General features: G+C 39.5%; 1 protein-coding gene across 2 annotated transcripts; it reads left to right on the plus strand.

The window, feature by feature from the left end:
- Positions 1-287: 287 nt before the first annotated feature.
- LOC146002925 (uncharacterized) lies at positions 288-16,734 on the plus strand. Of its 2 annotated transcripts, none has more exons than XM_083141080.1 (7): positions 288-570; positions 5,259-6,068; positions 7,744-8,164; positions 12,529-12,694; positions 13,592-13,758; positions 15,079-15,190; positions 15,591-16,734. In XM_083141080.1, exons 2-7 carry the CDS (start codon positions 5,282-5,284, stop codon positions 15,747-15,749), a joined length of 1,812 nt encoding a protein of 603 aa, XP_082997206.1. In that variant the 5' UTR covers positions 288-570; positions 5,259-5,281; the 3' UTR covers positions 15,750-16,734. The 2 variants fall into 2 exon arrangements, with proteins under 2 accessions (XP_082997206.1, XP_082997205.1); XM_083141079.1 differs by lacking the exon at positions 288-570 and adding an exon at positions 580-685.
- Positions 16,735-17,378: the final 644 nt, after the last annotated feature.

The following is a 17,378-nucleotide window of genomic DNA, read 5'->3' on the forward strand; positions in this document are numbered from 1 at the left end:
AACAGCCTGTTCCCTCTGTTCCATGGAGGGACCGACACTGCTAGCTAGGTTTAGTTCTCTTAGCCTAAATAATAATTTTTCATTGTATGCTAATGGAACTTAACCTAACAGGCCTAACGTAACCTCGTAGGCTATATCTAATCTCTGCTCGTAGGCATTCCTCGTCTGACGTTAGAACCAGTTAGAACACAAGGTAGTAAAACTGTTGTGCGGAGAGGAAGACCCCTGCTGATAAAAGGGTCTCCCTTATTGCACAATGCTAGGACAACAGTGCGTTCTGTCGTTCAGACGAGCAACGCAACTCCCACGACGTTGTTAGGTTAAGTCTGTTAGGTTTGGTTCTCTTAGCATAAATACACTGCAAATGAATTATTTATTCTAAGAGAACTAAACCTAACTAGCCTAAACCTAACATATTAGGCATCTAGCCTTAATAAAACTGTTTTTCCTGGTGACATCAGAACGCAAGGTTGTCCTAGCGTTGTGCAATAATGGAGACCAACTTCGCAGCACGAGCACAGACAACTTCGCACTTTGACTTCGCAGTTCGCTTCACAGTAAACCAACAAGGTACGTTACGTTTACATAATGTAAGGGCAATACGTAGTATTTGAAACTAGAAAGCAGTACCACAAAACACACACACAAACAAAAACCTACTGACAATAGCGTTCTACTAGTGAAGGTATGTTGTAAGATTTTTTTTAAAAAAAACACTTGTTAGTGGTACCCAAAGGCAACCGGCAGATAACTGATATTATCTCCTCGTTGAATGCATAACTTCTATAACAAATTGCAATCCTGAGATAAAATACAAGTATGGAATTTGAAAATTGAAACTAAACACGGTAACACTTTACTATACCGGAGACGGATTTCTTCAAATTTACAGGAGAAAGTACTTACGCAAATCATTTTCTGTAGCGTTGTTGATGTTCGGGAATGTAGTTTTGATCCATTTTAATGCGAATGCATGTGGTTTTCTACGAAAATCTCTTTCCGACGCGCTATTGCTGCTGCCGCCATTTGCATTCTGCACGAGAGCACAATACGCGCTATTGCTGCTGCTTCAAGATGACGTGTCGAGGATGCGTCGTGAAGTTGTTGCCGGGTGTGGAAGATGTCGTGGAATTTGTAATTCCGATGTTGTCCGTATATGCTAAATTGAAGGAAAGGAGTGTTAATGGAACCTAACCTAGTAGGCATACCTCGTCCCCGTGATGGTTCGTGGGGCTATCGTATGTAAGAAATAAACATTATTTTCGTTAGAAATCCATTATTTCACCTAAAGAAATGTTCCGCAATGCAGAATAGTACATTATCAATGTAAAAAATAGCGAAATAAATCATTGATAGGTGTCTCCGGTATAGTAATGTAGTACCCTAAACACTACGTTCAGCGTAAGTGCATGTGCAGCGAGGCATCTACACTTTCCTTTCGCCTCCCTAAATGTACCTTTATACTACAAAAAATATATTTCAAACACCCAGATTACATTTGGAAAATAATCCTGGAAGGTTGGAAGTGTTCAACGTTAAAAAGCAGCTTTGTGTATCTTACTGAAATGAAATATCCACCCAGTGTTAATGATCAAGAAGGGATTATTTTTGGTTACTTATGTCCCTGCATAAAGTGGCTCGGGCTCACGACACCTCAAATTAAAGGGGTACCTGGGGGCACACAAGAGGGGTTAAGGCTGCCAGAGCATGCTGCTGATCAGGTCACATTACCTCCGAAATGGCCCGAAATCAAGAATATGTGGAGCTGTACCCCACCCCTAAATGAGTCTTCATGGTACGGTGCTATATGGACGAAGGACTTACACCTATTCACGCAAGCACGCGCACACACGCAGACAGTCAATTTTAAGAGAGCCCTCTTTGAAAACAATAATCGCCTCAAAGAAAGGCATTGAGTTCAAATTCCAAGTACAGTATGAATGTTGGAGGACTTTCCTCATCGCTACCATGAGTTCGTTAGCCATTTTTATTGTCGCATCGCAATTAAAATCGGAAAAATTACATGAATGGCAAAAATGTAAATTAGCACAGCAAAAAAACTGATAAAGAGGTTTTGTGTATGTAATTTTACTCTTGTACAGTTTTTCATGGCACTTTATCTGACAGAGTACAATACACTAAGCCCCAACCCCTTCATGAATATACAAATTTCGGTAACACTTTACTATACCGGAGACGGATTTCTTCAAATTTACAGGAGGAAGTACTTACGCAAATTATTTTCTGTAGCGTTGTTGATGTTCGGGAATGTAGTTTTGATCCATTTTAATGTGAATGCATGTGGTTTTCTACGAAAATCTATTTCCGACGTGCTATTGCTGCTGCCGCCATTTGCTTCCTGCACGAGAGCACAATACGTGCTATTGCTGCTGCTACAACATGATGTGTCGAGGATGCGTCGTGAAGTTGTTGCCGGGTGTGGAAGATGCCGTGGAATTTGTAATTCCGATGTTGTCCGTATATGCTAAATTGAAGGAAAGGAGTGTTAATGGAACCTAACCTAGTAGGCATACCTCGTCCCCGTGATGGTTCGTGGGGCTATCGTATGTAAGAAATAAACATTATTTTCGTTAGAAATCCATTATTTCACCTAAAGAAATGTTCCACAATGCAGAATAGTACGTTATCAATGTAAAAATTTGCGAAATAAATCATTGATAGGTGTCTCCGGTATAGTAAAGTAGTACCCAAATTTCAGATTGTTAACCTATCAAAGTGTATTGATTAGTTCTCTACTTGACTTGCAGACAAGATATTAGTGCAATGAAAGATGATGATACTACTAAAACGAAATACTTTTTTTTTACGTAATTTCATTTCTTACTGGAGAGAGAGGAATGTTTCTAGTAATTCGTCTGCACACAAAATACTCACTTTCTCATTTCATAAATAATAAGACTTTAAGCCATAATTATACCTAAACATAATGCATAAGATTTGTGGTGTAAACATTGGGATTACATCCCCGAGTTTCTCGGTTGAAATAAAAGAAAATCGAGGGAAACTCATCCTTATCTCCTATGTAGGCGATAGACAGGTATACCTGAAAAAAAAATGGGCTTTCAACCATGGCTGTGGCCGGAGAGTTCCAGGCGAGGAGGCGTGGGAGTAAACACACATGTGTTTCCTTCCCTTTCTGAGACAGCATCTGAAACTGGTCTGGCAGTGGAAAGGCCAGCTGGAGTAGCTCCTTTCAGGCTGCTTAGCGATTACCGAAGGGTGAGAAGCACGTGAAAAAAAGTGTTGCATATGAACTGTCGCTTCCAAAAGACAATAAATATTGCAATTTAAATACCGGGTGCGTCAAAAAAATGTACACACACTTTGAACTGTCATAGAAAATTTATTTTCCTACCTACAAGGTTAAATTTGTGGGGAAAAAGGATGTTATGTTTCCTCAACAGGTGGCAGCAGAATCATGGATCTAGCTGTGCAACCCAGTTAGTGGCAAGGGAGTAACATCAACATGGCGGACGTACATTCAATTCACACTTAATGGAACTGTCAGTAGGCATAATTGTATGTACTGGGCTGAAGATAATCCTCACATTACTGTTGAAAAGGCTGTAAATTTGCCTGGGGTAAATGTGTGGTGTGGTTTGTCTCCTAGGGGACTCATTGGTCCTTTCCGTTTTGAAGGTACTGTAACTGGAGAAAAGTACCTAACAATGCTTGCTGATTCCATTTTCCCTGCCATTCGTGCAATGTACGGTAATGACAGGTTTTATTACCAACTATCATAGGGATGTACGAGCATACCTGGATCAAAATGTACCAGGCCAGTGGATAGGATGCAGGGGACCAATCGAGTTTCCAGCATGCTCTCCAGATGTTACGCCGCTTGATTTTTTCTTATGGGGCACAGTCGTTCGAGGTGTACCATTGTAAACCAGGTAACCTGGACACACTTTGGGATGAGATTCAAGCGGTGTGTGCAGAAATCCCATTGGACATTTTGGTGCGAAGTACGGAGTCAGTCGTGACTCGTACTCAGGAATGTATCGAAGCTGAAGGCCAACATTTTGAACATTTACTTTAACCACCATTTGGAACATTCAGTTTGACCAGAAAGTACACTAATTTTTCAAATTGGACTGTAGCCTTTCTTTTCCCAGAAATTTAACCTTGTAGGTTGGAAAATAAATTTTCTATGACAGTTCAAAGTGTGTATACATTTTTTTGATGCACCTGGTATAATTTATGCGTGAGATGATTGATCTGTCAGTGCTAGACTAGCTACTCCTCAGTGCTCGTCACTGATCAATTAATAGATTGAATTAACAGTAATTGCACTGGATTACCATATTGCTGCAGATTTTGAAATTTGGCTAGCAACAAAGCAAAAATTTATAATGGAATGTGTGTTATTTTGATTTAACGATACATCTGATACAAAAAACATACAAAAATGAAGAAAAACATCTACTGTACTCGTTATTTCAAATAAAATGTAATGGAAACTGCCATAAGTGAACTTGAATTATTATTTTTATTTTTAGAACTGGATTTGAAAATTCAGGTGTAAGGTGAAAATTTTCAGGCACCATGGCAACTAGGTGACCTGCTTTTGTTTACCTTTGCCCGAACATATTCGTTTGGTGAATCCATATGGCCCAACCCTCTCGTTTGATGGTGTGTTTAAATTATATCCTCATATTTGAAAATCCTGTTCTTTTAAACCCAAATCAATTTCCTTAAAATAACATCTTTTGACAAAACTTAAGTACTTGTATTGCATTGAAATGCAAGAATGTCATAATTCCATATGTTTATATTCAGAAAACAAAAGCAATGTAATATGAAGAGTTAATCTTGAGATATGATGAAAGTTACAGTCATGTGCTGCTGTTTGCAAAAAATATTAGGTGGCATTTAAGGATGAAGCATACAAACGCTCCAACTAAGTGGGATATTGCAACATGGAAGACTTTGGGATGATTTCTAGTCTCTATGATACCAGGTGGGAATTTCTCCTACAGTGTCCCAAGGTCTCGCCCAGCCTGTAATGAAATGGTGTTTTGGAGGGAGGGGGGGCATTAGCGTAATGGTGGCAAATGAGAATCTTTTACCCTATGTTCCTGGTGTAGTTCTCCCTTCCTTTTAATGTTTCTCCTGTTACTTTCTTTTACTGTCTTAGTCTCAAGATGAAAGTTAAGAGTGCTAACCATTGATATATATTTATATATATATGAACTATGAAGAACTGTGTTGTGTAATGGTATGCATTTTTATTTCAGTTAAAAACCAATAGCCAGTCATCATGCTAGGTGGTCAGCAACCTGGTGGTTTTGGCCAACCACCAGCCACAACTGCTCAGAATGTCTTGGGAGGAAGCGGTGGTTCTATATTTGGTTCATCGGGCTCCACAGCAACTACCACTCCTGCATTTGGTTCAATCTTCAGTGGTGCAAGCACCACTCCAGTTGCTTCTGGTGGTTTCTCATTTGGGGCCACAACCACTTCCGCTGCCCCTGGAGGATTTTCGTTCAGTTCAGCCACTGGACCTTCGGCGCCTACTTCTGGATTTAACTTTGGATCTGCTGGAGGCACACCGGGTGCAATTGGAACCGGCTTGTCATTTGGTAATCCAGCGTCAACGGCCGCACCATCTGCTGGTGGCTTTGCCTTTGGAGCTGCTGCACCGTTGGCATCTACCGGGGAAACTGCAATCAGCACTCCTGCATTCGGTGCCCCTGTTTCCTCCACGGCCACTTCGGGTAGCATAAGTTTTGGAACTCCGGTAACATCAGCACCACCTGCAGGATTTTCCTTCGCTGCAAGCACACAGCCAAAGTTGCCATTTGGTTCGTTATCCACTGGTGGTTTATCGTTCGGTGCGCAAACTACCAGCGGTACCACCGCAGGCACCACGTCGGGAATTTCTTTTGGCACATCAGGTCTTGGTTCCACTGGGCAGGCTTTTGGTACATCTACGGGATTCGCATTTGGGCAATCTACCACAGCAACTGCACCAACAGCATTCACAGGAGCAGTTCCTCCCACATCTGCTGTTGCTCCTAGTATTGATGCTACAACTACTAGTACTGGTGAGTTAACTTTGTATTGTATTGTTTATAAAATGTAAGTCATGTTGCTTGCAAAAACTTTATTCTGATTACAACATAATGTGCATAATTTTTGAATAAATAGACAAGCAAGAAATTTGTCAGAAATGTCAAACTTTCCTTCCTAGCGAGTGTACTAAAAGTTCCCTAAAATGGAAATTGTGCTATGGCTACCATATTGGAAAATGGATGCCTTAATAGTAAATAAGTAAAAAAAAATTGTCTGTATTTTATTGACTGTTCCAAAAAGGGAAAAATCAAGATTTTTTGGTAGGCCTAATATATATTTTTTTCTAATCCTAACCATTTGGGGTTTCCAGCTCCAAGTTGGTAGGAATGTATAAAATATAAATAAATAAGTAATGAAATATTTATGATTATGAGAAGAAAATATGAAAAACTAGATAGAATATTTTAGAAATTTTAATTATTAGGATATTTATGAAAATTTCGTATGATAAGTAGATGTTTACTTTTTTTTATATTTTAGTGACTTTTAGGTCATAAGAATACTAGTCCTATGAACTAGGAAGGCTAGTACATTCTTTCCAAATTCCTTGCTTGACTTTTTTGTTTTTATCTTTCGATAAAAAATGTGAGCCCAGTTATCTAAGTAAGCCACGCGTCAGGTCAACTTTGCAGCAACTTTTCCCATATGTTGATCCAAACTTGTGCGCAGAATATAGTTCTGTTGAAACGGGTTCTATTCCGACATAACTGCATACTTGCAATGAAACAGTTATTTAATTTGTAATATGTAGACAAAATAATATATACATTAGCAGGTATGTACCTGATCAGTTGCAATCACTGAGCAGACGAACTTGGAACTGCAGATCGCCAACTGGGCTGTCGGTAACTGGGAATGAACACTTTAAACTCAAGAGCGAGTCGAGGGGGACTTGAAGACGGTTGCAGTACTTGTGGAATCGGCAATCCATCTGACACCAATGTTGCAGACCGTACTATTTTAACCCTACATTTATCGTGATTCGTTGCTAATAGAGCTACACAGCAACGAGAATGGCTGAATCAAGGTCTGTTGGGTGCATGGTTTCGCCAGAATGTTATTTTAGGCAGCATTCAAGCATTCACACATTTATTACACCGTTTATGCACAGAAAGTGATTTAAAATTTAAAAATAGTGTGGTTTAGGAGACAAAAGAAGCAGAATATATTCAGCTAGACATGCATGTACGGTTTTGATGTGTTGAGGGTTTGGTAATACTGCCGATTCTCTCATTGTCTGCAATACGAAGAGCTCGGCGGATCAGGCAGGACTGGCACGGATTATTCTGAGCGCCGTACTCGTGCGGATTAATACATAAAACCTGCTGCAAACTTAACCTGATGCGTGGTTTAGTACAGAACCTGCAATGGAATATTGACTAAAATACTCACACATTGAATAATGCCTATTGTACATACATGTATATAACTCAAGCATGGTGGTTACCATAATGAATTTCACCCTGGATTGGACCTGGAATTGATTGCTAAAGGGGACATGGAAGTGTTTTCAGATTCGCTAGCTTATAGTTTGTTTCTTTCATAATATTGAACCTTCCTCATATATATGTATTCTTAAACATGTCTTTCATGTTATTTTTATGTGTGTATGATGAAAGATTAACATGAGAATGTCTTGTCTCTTAGGTCCTGTAGGTGGATTAACATTCCAGCTTCCAACGTCGACAGTGACAACTACATCTGCCTCAACAAGTGCACCTTCCATGGGATTTTCTTTTGGTGCCATCACCTCTGCAGCTCCAGTGTCCCAAGACAAACCCACTCTCTCGTTCCAACCAGCACAAATGCAGGCGCAAACGTCTGGGGGTTTAACAAGCGTGCCGGCTCCGTCTCTGCCAAAGTTCTCTCTCACCGCCACGACAACAGCACCTGCTACGACACCTGGTGTTCCCAGCTTGACCATTTCGCTCCCCATCTCTACTGCTCCGGGAACCGGGTTTTCTCTCTCCTTGCCGACCACCTCGACCGGAACTACTACAGCTGCCTCTCTGGGTCAGACGTTGGCTGTGGCACCTACTACCCAGACTGGATTGACCACAACAACAGCGTAAGTAGGCATGCATCTTTTCGTTAGTGTTCCTAGAATTTTGTAGCAGTTGGCAATTGTAACTTTTTATTTGGTAGTCTATGCTATATTCTAGTGTAGAAATATCCTAGGCATGCCATTGCATTTGTTTAACTTTTTGAAAAGCTGCTTTTTTAACTTTTACATATGTTTCATAAATCCCAGATATAGAATAAACCCAGATTATAGGTTCGCCAAGGTAGCTCAATCGTAGGGCATCTATCCGACTACCATGCGACAGACTCAGGTTCAATCCCCAGCAGGGAAGAACGAGGATTTTTTTTCCACCTGCTCAAGCAGCTTTGGCACCCACCCAGCGTCATATAAAGTGCGTACCTGGAGGAAACTGAGGGGTAAAGGCAGCCAAGGCCATGGTGCTGATCACATCACCCCCACCTTTGGCCATGATTAAGAAAGTTTGGGCCCCTAACTCCACACCCCCTATATGCATGGTGCAAAGCACAGGTGAGCACTTTACTCTTTTTTATATGATAGCAACAATGACTTCACCGATACCGATGTTTGAACATTGTAACAATTAAAAGTTGCTCATAATATTTATTACTGTTAACAGAGGCCTGCACAAGACCTGGAGCAGACCCGTTCGCGAGACATCGCTCCTAAAATACCATGCAACCTGCGCAACACCCTTGCTTGAGCAGCTTGTATGCCCACCTGCCCAGATCGTTCCTGGCAGGCATTGTAGACCCGCCAGGTACCCGCAGTCTTACGATACCTAGTAGGTCTCAGTTCGTTCTTTCCATCAACTGCAGACCCCTCCCTCTGCATGACGTAGTTGCTTCGAGTAGAAACTGTAGAAACTGCACCGGACCCACACCGTTCTGCAGTGTTGCCAACTGCACTAGATTTTCACCACTTAAAAAAAGGGAACTCAAAGCTTCGTAAGCCACATCACCAATGAAATGAGATTTACGACTGTTGCTACCACCCCCCCCCACACACACACACATTGAAATAGGTTTTCCGTGGCACAGGATCCATAAGTATATGTCGTAAACAACCAATATACGTATATATAGTGATATAGGGCAGGACTGAAACATGTCACGTTCAACGCTGAGGTCGCGAGTTGAACAACACACTCTTCTACTGCAAACACCAGGGCCGTAGCCAGCCAGGGGCATTGCCGTTACCCTCGTTTGGGGGGGGGGGGGGGGGCAAGTACTTGGATAAACGTGCCAACAACAATAATCACAATAATAGTAATAAAGTAGCATGAAAGGCATTATTATCCTCATAAATCATGCAAAAAGGGGGTAGAAGTCGGTTCTCACGCATTTGTGTTGAAACAGAGGATTGGAAATATTTTTTTTCAACACGTCGATTTCACATTCGTTAATAATGGAAAACAAGCACACAAACTGTTTTTGAAAGAAAGAAAGTGCATGATAAATACATTCCGAATGTACATACAGGGTGCGGCAGAACCGACTAAGCAGTTTCTATCGATTACCGCGGGAGCTGTGGTGGACCCCTTATCAGTAGCTAAGATGGTCTGGACCGGTGCACATCGTGGTTTTGCCGTTCGCGCGTATTATGAAAACAACAGATCTGTGATCGCTACACAACGAGCTTTTCGGCGCCAGTTCAACATTCCACGCAACAATGCCGTTCCTAATGCAAACACAATTTGGTCGTGAGTTCGGCAGTTGGAGGAAACTGGTAGCACACTAAGAAGAGATACACATGGCCGACGCAGATCCACCAGAACGCCAGAAAATGTGCAGCGGGTGAGAACAGCAGTTCAACAATCGCCGCAACGTTCTGCTCGACGACATGCTGTTGCATTGGGGATTTCAGACCGCAGTTTGAGAAGGATTCTGCACTGCGATTTGAAGTTCCATCCTTTCAAAATAATGATTGCTCAAGAATTACGCCCAGCAGACTACGCCAACCGTAAAAATCTGTGTGAGCAAATGCTTGCTCAGATCCCTCCGAATGCAGCTTTCTTCAGTAGTGACGAGGCACATTTTCATCTTTGTGGGTGCGTGAATAAGCAAAACTTTCGCTACTGGGCTGAACATAACCCCCGCATTATTCATGAAAGACCGCAACATTCTCCTAAAGTGACAGTGTGGTGTGCCATATCACAATTTGGCATGGTAGACCCTTACTTTTTTGAGGAGGAAGGAGTGACAGTGACAGTGAATTCCACACGTTATGTTTCAATGTTGCAAAATTTTCTGCAACCAAGAATGGACGAGATTGTTGAAGAACATGGACTGGGGGACTTGTGGTTCCAACAGGATGGAACTACTGCTCACACAGCTCGAATTTCACTTGATGTTTTGAGAGAAATGTTTCCGGGACGCCTCGTCTCTTTGAGGGGTGATGTCCGGTGGCCTGCGCGGTCACCAGATTTCAGCATTTGTGATTACTTTCTTTGGGGATATCTGAAGGAAAAGGTTTTCAAAAGCCGCCCTCACACCCTACCAGAGTTAAAAGAGCGGATTGTTGACGAAGTGAATGCCATACCCCGCGATATGTGTGCAAGAGCTGCTCGAAACTTCATGGATCGTCTACAACAATGTATTGATGCTGACGGCCGCCATCTTGAGGACATTATTTTCAAAACTAAATGAATGTAAAATGGTATATTGTACTAATTTAGAAAACAAATACATTTTTTCTCTATATATCCAGATTAACTTTTTATTGCTCCTTAAAACTGCTTAGTTGGTTCTGCCGCACCCTGTACATATGGCATGTAAAATTTCCATCTACAATATTTTATTTTCACATGGAGCGACGTATTACATGATCAATTCATCCAACTCGTAACAAACCAACATTAATAGCAAATAATATCATGGGCCGCCATAGCATTCTCTGTTTTAAAACTTTTCTCACTTAGATCGTTCGGCGCTCAGGACCGTCTCCGGCTACCCCTTTGCTACGGCATTGAACTTGATGAGACTGTATATATTTTATAATATATTTCTACTTTCATAAAATTTGAAATCAAGGGGTTGCAATTACCCCTCCATTCCCCCTCTGCAGGTGCCCTTGGCTGTCTGGAAGGAAAATGCAAGAAAAATATGAAATTTAATTCCATCTTGAGTACCCTTTAGCCCTGCTACTCTTTAATTCTGCTAGCCTGTTTTTTCTTGTGCTTTAATGTTTGACCCCCACCCTGACCCCTCCGCTAGACTTACTTTCCGTCCAAGGTTGTGAGCAATGCCCCCTGCCCCTCCCTCTGGTTACGCCACTGCATGCCTGGTTAAGGCACCATGCAATGAAAAACAATTAGTTTTCAGTGAGGAGATTTTTGTTTGCTCGATCATTCATTTAGATAAATTAAGCTGTAATATTGCGTGCATTTCCTGGCAGTAAGATAAAAACTGCTTACGCTGAACTGAAATCGCTAAGTATATAAATTCTCCTTGGAGGAGAGAGCTCCTCATAGGACTTCGTAGGATTTAGGAGCTACGTAAGTAGGCAACACTGGCTGCAGCCGTCCACGTGGTGATGAAACACCTGGAGCGACACGCTGCCGGAGGGCTGTTTCCTTCCAGCAGGTTTTGCAGGCACCCGGGTCTTGTTAAATGCCCAGTTACCTTGTAAGCGCAGAGTGCCTTGAAGACCAAGAACCTGGGTAAAGATGCAAGTCGACTCGTTGCCATGGGCAGGCGAGCAGGTATACCTGTCCTCGCGAGCAAGCGGGCAGTGGGTAGGTAAAAGGCAGACTATGCAGCCCTCTAACTGTTAAAACATAAGACGTCCATCGTGGTTACTTTGTATACCAGTGCATTCTATGAGTTTTTGCTTTAAAATGCTCAAAGAATTGCATATGAGACTATCTGGTCGTTAAAATAGTAGTCATTTCCTTTTCAACCTATTCATTATTCATTAATATGGATGAATCTAACGAGGAAGTCTGATTCCCAAATTAATTTCTATCAGGCCATGATAATTTTAATCAATCTCATATAAAAAAAAAGAAAACTGATTTCTGACAGTTATGCACGTTCACATGTTCAGAAAGAAAGGAGTCGATAGGTGTAAAAAATGCAAATAATTTTGTGAGATACATTTAATGCACAGTGTGACTACATAAATTACACTGTTTACCTACATAGTCGCCATATTAATTGTCGCATGTTTTTGTTGCTACCAAGCCTTTCAACTGACTGCCTAAAAATGGAGTGAGAGACTGTTGGAAACTGTTCATGCAATTTAGAAATGACGAATGGCCTGTTTTCCTGAATTTTTGCATCCACATTTATCCTCAAATCATCTGTCACCATAGACTAAATTTTACACCACGCTATCATTTTTCTGGCATGTACAGAATTTTACACTAAGTGATATATTTTCCTGTGCAGAACAACGGCCTCCTCAACTGCCCCGGTGAGCTCTATGAACTTCTGCCAACTGGAAGAAGCGATCAATAAGTGGACACTGGAGCTGGAAGAACAGGAGAAGGTTTTCATTAACCAAGCAACGCAAGTCAATGCATGGGATAGGCTTCTTATTAGTAATGGAGAAAAGGTAGGTTTTATGCACCCCTCAGTAATTTTCATCTAACATATTTCATGCATATTTTTCATGGTATTGAAAACATGGATAAACATAAAATTAGACTTTGTACTCTTGTTAATACCATTTCCTTGAATTGTGCCTTTAGATATGCCAATACAGCAATGAAATAATGGGCAAATATGAAATATAATTTGTTTGTAGTTCGCTTATGTTGAAAAGTAGCACTCAGTTTCAGTAATTGGATCACAGTTGTTATTTGTTTACAAACTCATTTGACCAGTCCTCTGATCGGAAAAAAAGAATACAAAGCCTGTAAATTTCAGTAGGTAATAGACGAATACAAATGGATTCACGTGAAAGGACACTTCATACGCTACTTCTCAACATAGTTCCTCCTCGGTTCAGGCATTTATCCCAGTGCTACCCGAGGATCATGATGTGTATCTCATAAAACTCGGGGTCCTGTTGTCGGAGCCTGACCCTTACATCCTGGCCTGGCGGGTTTTGGGTGACAAGTGCTCCATCATCAGCATACTCCCCGGAGCTTGTTTTTAGTGCAAAATTGTACCACCTTATGGGTATAAACATATCATTCATATGCCCTAGATTTGTAAAGTGAATCTCTAAATATGCAGTTTTTTTTCAAGGCCAAACCCACTGTACATACCCAGATATATGCATTATTAAAGAGGGTAACAAACCATTCATGCTCCTAAAGAAATATTGGCAATGCTGTATCAGATTGGTACTATTTATCGACATTGGCAAAACCTTCTATCAATACATCCCTAATTTATAATAGAGACAGGATGATTAATGTAGCATATTATATTATAGTTATTTTAGGGAAGAATAGGTTTTAAAATTTTAACTATCTGATGAATATGAAATGTTCTTCCATTGCAGATTATTGAGTTGAATGATGCAGTGACGCAAGTGAAACTGGAACAACAGCAGCTGGACCATGAATTGGATTTTATCTTGGCTCAGCAGAAAGATTTGGAAGACTGCTTGGCTCCACTGGAGAAGGAATTGGGAACAACGGTTATTGTAGATCCCGATAGAGAGCACACGTGAGCGATTCTTATGATCTGTAATAAGTGCTGCGCATGTGGCATGTGTCTGTGGTTTGCTTTTTTTATGTCTGTCAGCATCAAGTATTGAATTTCCATCCAAATGAAATTTTCGTTCTTTGTAACCAATATTTTTTAAAAGATGAAAATGCATTCAATTTTTTCTGGAGCTGAAGATATAAATGGACAAGTGTTTTATGCTAATATATTTATAGATTCATCGATGTAGATATTGTAAGATTACAAAGTTTCATGTAAAGAAGACAATTTTCCATTACACATTTTTCCACAGAGAATATGGCATAATGTAATCAAGATTTCAGTTAAGTTGGGTTGACAAATAAACTAAATTTCATGTTTAAAGGGTTAATTTTGCATTACTTGACATGTTTTGTAGGAAATTACGTTTCTTACCTTTTGAGAATTTGTAAAATGAACATTGCAGTGACTTATGCTACCAAAAACAAAATAAGTATGATTCTCAAAATATTCCTTTCACAATCTGGAAATGCTTATTCTTAAACTTTGTACTGGAAAGAAAGAAAGAACAATAATGCGTTGAGTTAAATTGCACATTGATTACATTGAGCTTAGTTGAACCACACCTGTTATAAATGCTTGCTGCTTTAACATATATGTTGCATCATTTTCAGTTGGATTTTAACAAATTGCTGGGTCCTTGTAAAAGATACTGAACACAGGCCAGACAGAAGAATGGAAAAATGAAAAGTGGATGGGTTTGATAGCTCAGACATTGATCACGGGCACATATCACGGAGTTGTGGTCTTAGGCGTACACAATTCCACTTTGGAATTTCTGTATTTGTTACAAAGTTCTTAACGAATGAAGTTGGCCAATCTATTAATTTTGTTGTATTTTTTATTATACGAAAAAGGTTTTTTTTAGTTAATAATAATGATGCTGCTGATATATTGTTATTATAATGTATCATTGGATTTTATTTACCGATAGCATGGCACCTCTGTGAAGACCAGTTGTCCTGGAAATTTTATAAAGTTCAAAATTTCCATTTCTTTTGCACCAGTGTTGTGTGAAAAACTATATTTTGTGATTACATAGCAGGTGTTTTGATTTTCTGATTTAACTAGTGAATATTTTGAAGCAAAACTGGTAAATTGATGCTTATAATTGCAGTGGAATAGTCACCCGCTAATATTAATCAATATTTTGAACATTTTAAATGTTAAGCATCACTCTCGGAGGGAATTGGGAAAAGAGTGAACATTTACAAGTATCTGTTCAGTCCTCATTTGTTTGGTCACTGATGTTGTAATTGCATTTTTCTTTGTTCCCCGTAGGTACAGAATGGCCGAAAACATGGATGCACAGTTGAAGCAGATGTCAGAAGATCTGAAGGAAATAATCGAACATTTGAATGAAACAAGTCGAAATGAAGACAGCAAAGATCCGGTAAGGGATCAATATTTTTATCTTCTACATCTGTAGTTCTTATAGTTTTTTAACAAAACTTTGAAGAATATACATAATTCATTCAGTGAAGGATTTCACTTTTTTACCAACAGCTTTACTGTTTATATATGTATATGTGGGAAGGCAAATGGTGTGTAAAACTTTTGCAAGTTTGGTGCTGTTTCATAGGTTGTTGGTCTGTTATGTTTTGAAAGTAATATAGCATATTAGCATGATGAAAAGGAAAATTTACAGTTTTCATGTATTTTAAATGAGAACCAAAGCACCAATCACATATTGTAGGCATGAAAATTAAACAGCATATTTGCTCTGCTGTTTGCATGTGGTGTTTCATATCAAATTATGATACCAAATAAAATCTTTATTATTATATTCGTAGATTGTGCAGATTGGACGCATCCTAAATGCACATATGAATTCCCTCCAGTGGGTCGACCAAACGACAACTCAGATGCAAAAGCAGTTGGACGAAGTGTCCAAGCTTCACGATCTTCTCCGGAGAGATCACGAAAGAACATTTCACCTTACTTACGATTAGTGAGCAGTTGCTGTAATCAGTTTGCAAAATACTGTGAAGCAAATGAGATCTTCCATCACATGAGACGTTGAAGAAGTACAAGAAGTCTAAAAGTCTTTGAAGTATTAGAGTATAGTAAAGTATGGTTGCTGAAGAGATTGTGTGGAATTGTGTAAAAACATTCATCTTGTTTTTGCGGTGATGATAGATAGGACTGTAATCACGGTAAGCTGTAAGTGATTATAAGCCTGAAATGATTTGTTAAATTTCCTGTTAGAAGTATTGTGTGTGAAGCAGTAAGTAAAAAAGTAATTAACATTTGCATGCATTGTGAAATGCAGAATGGCAAATTCATATTTGTGTTTATTATTTTTTTTGCCATAAAGTTAAATTTGGCCCTGAAAGGGCCAAAGGTAATTTTCTCATAAAACAATAGAGAGTTTCTTCATTAAAAGGGAGTATTTCATGCCCCATGTCAACATATTAAAAACAAGATAAAATATAAAAGGCATCTTGTTTTGTCTTGCAGATTTTCAGACCAACCCTAATACTTCTTCAAAGATGGGAGAAAACAGTATGTGTTCTGTTTGAGGTACTTAATAAAATTTAAAAGTACAAAAACTTGTTGTTCTGTTGATGTTGTGTTCACAACACATTCTTTTCTCCCATACTTGAAGAATCGAGGTTTGTCCGAAAATTTGGAAGACAAATCAAGATACATGTTTTATATTATTTTTAACAGATTTTTTCTTTCATTATTTACGATTAAAATACTTATAAAAATGTAATAAAATGTGGAGTCTACTTACAATGAAAAATGCAAAGTACGTAACAAAATTGTAGCTCCCTCCACAAAGGTGAAGCTTCAGAAAGTGAGAAAAGTTGTTGGCTAAGTGAAGTAAAATGTGCATGTTTGTATTTTTTTATGAATGAAATAATGTTAAGATACATTTTGAATGTGCATTTAAAGTGTGGTCTAGAATATATCAAAACATGTAAAAATCAATCTACAATTTGTGTTTTATTCGGATTTTCCTATCAAATTTCTTTACAATTACGTCTTTCACAATAATAACGTACCCAATGCATTGGTTAAAAAGGGCCTCCTAATGGTGCAGTGGTAGCGACATTGTAATCAAGGGATCCCGGGTTCGATACCAGGCAGAGGTACATAGTAGTTCGGATCCCACTTTGAACTGTAGGTCCAGTCCCGTTTAGCCTTACTGTGCATAAAGTGGATTTAAACACCAACTCAATCCAATTCATTGGTTTAAAGAACAAAAAAATTCTATGCTTTCATCTCAAACGCAAAGGTTCCTTTTTTATCCTGTTTTGCTCTACTTGTTCTCTAGAAGACTTTTGGTTGAATGTCCTATATTGGGACATTAATGTGCGACGTGCCTTCAAACAGGTAAAATAAAGGACACAGCACAAACATTATACTGAGCTACTGACCCTGCCTGAGGGTCAGCATGGGGAGTTTGCAGTTAGGTTGGAAGAGGAACAAATGTCTTATGAACAAGATCTCTGGGTAGAAACACATTGTGTGTCCAATGGTGTTCCAGTCTTCTTGAAACAGAATAAAATTTTAAATACAAATGTCAGTGTACACTTTACAGAATTTTCCTTGCATGTAATAAGAACAGTAGA

The sequence above is a fragment of the Lepisma saccharinum genome, chromosome 19, assembly GCF_977018435.1.
Source record: "Lepisma saccharinum chromosome 19, izLepSacc3.1, whole genome shotgun sequence".
NCBI lineage: Eukaryota > Metazoa > Arthropoda > Insecta > Zygentoma > Lepismatidae > Lepisma > Lepisma saccharinum.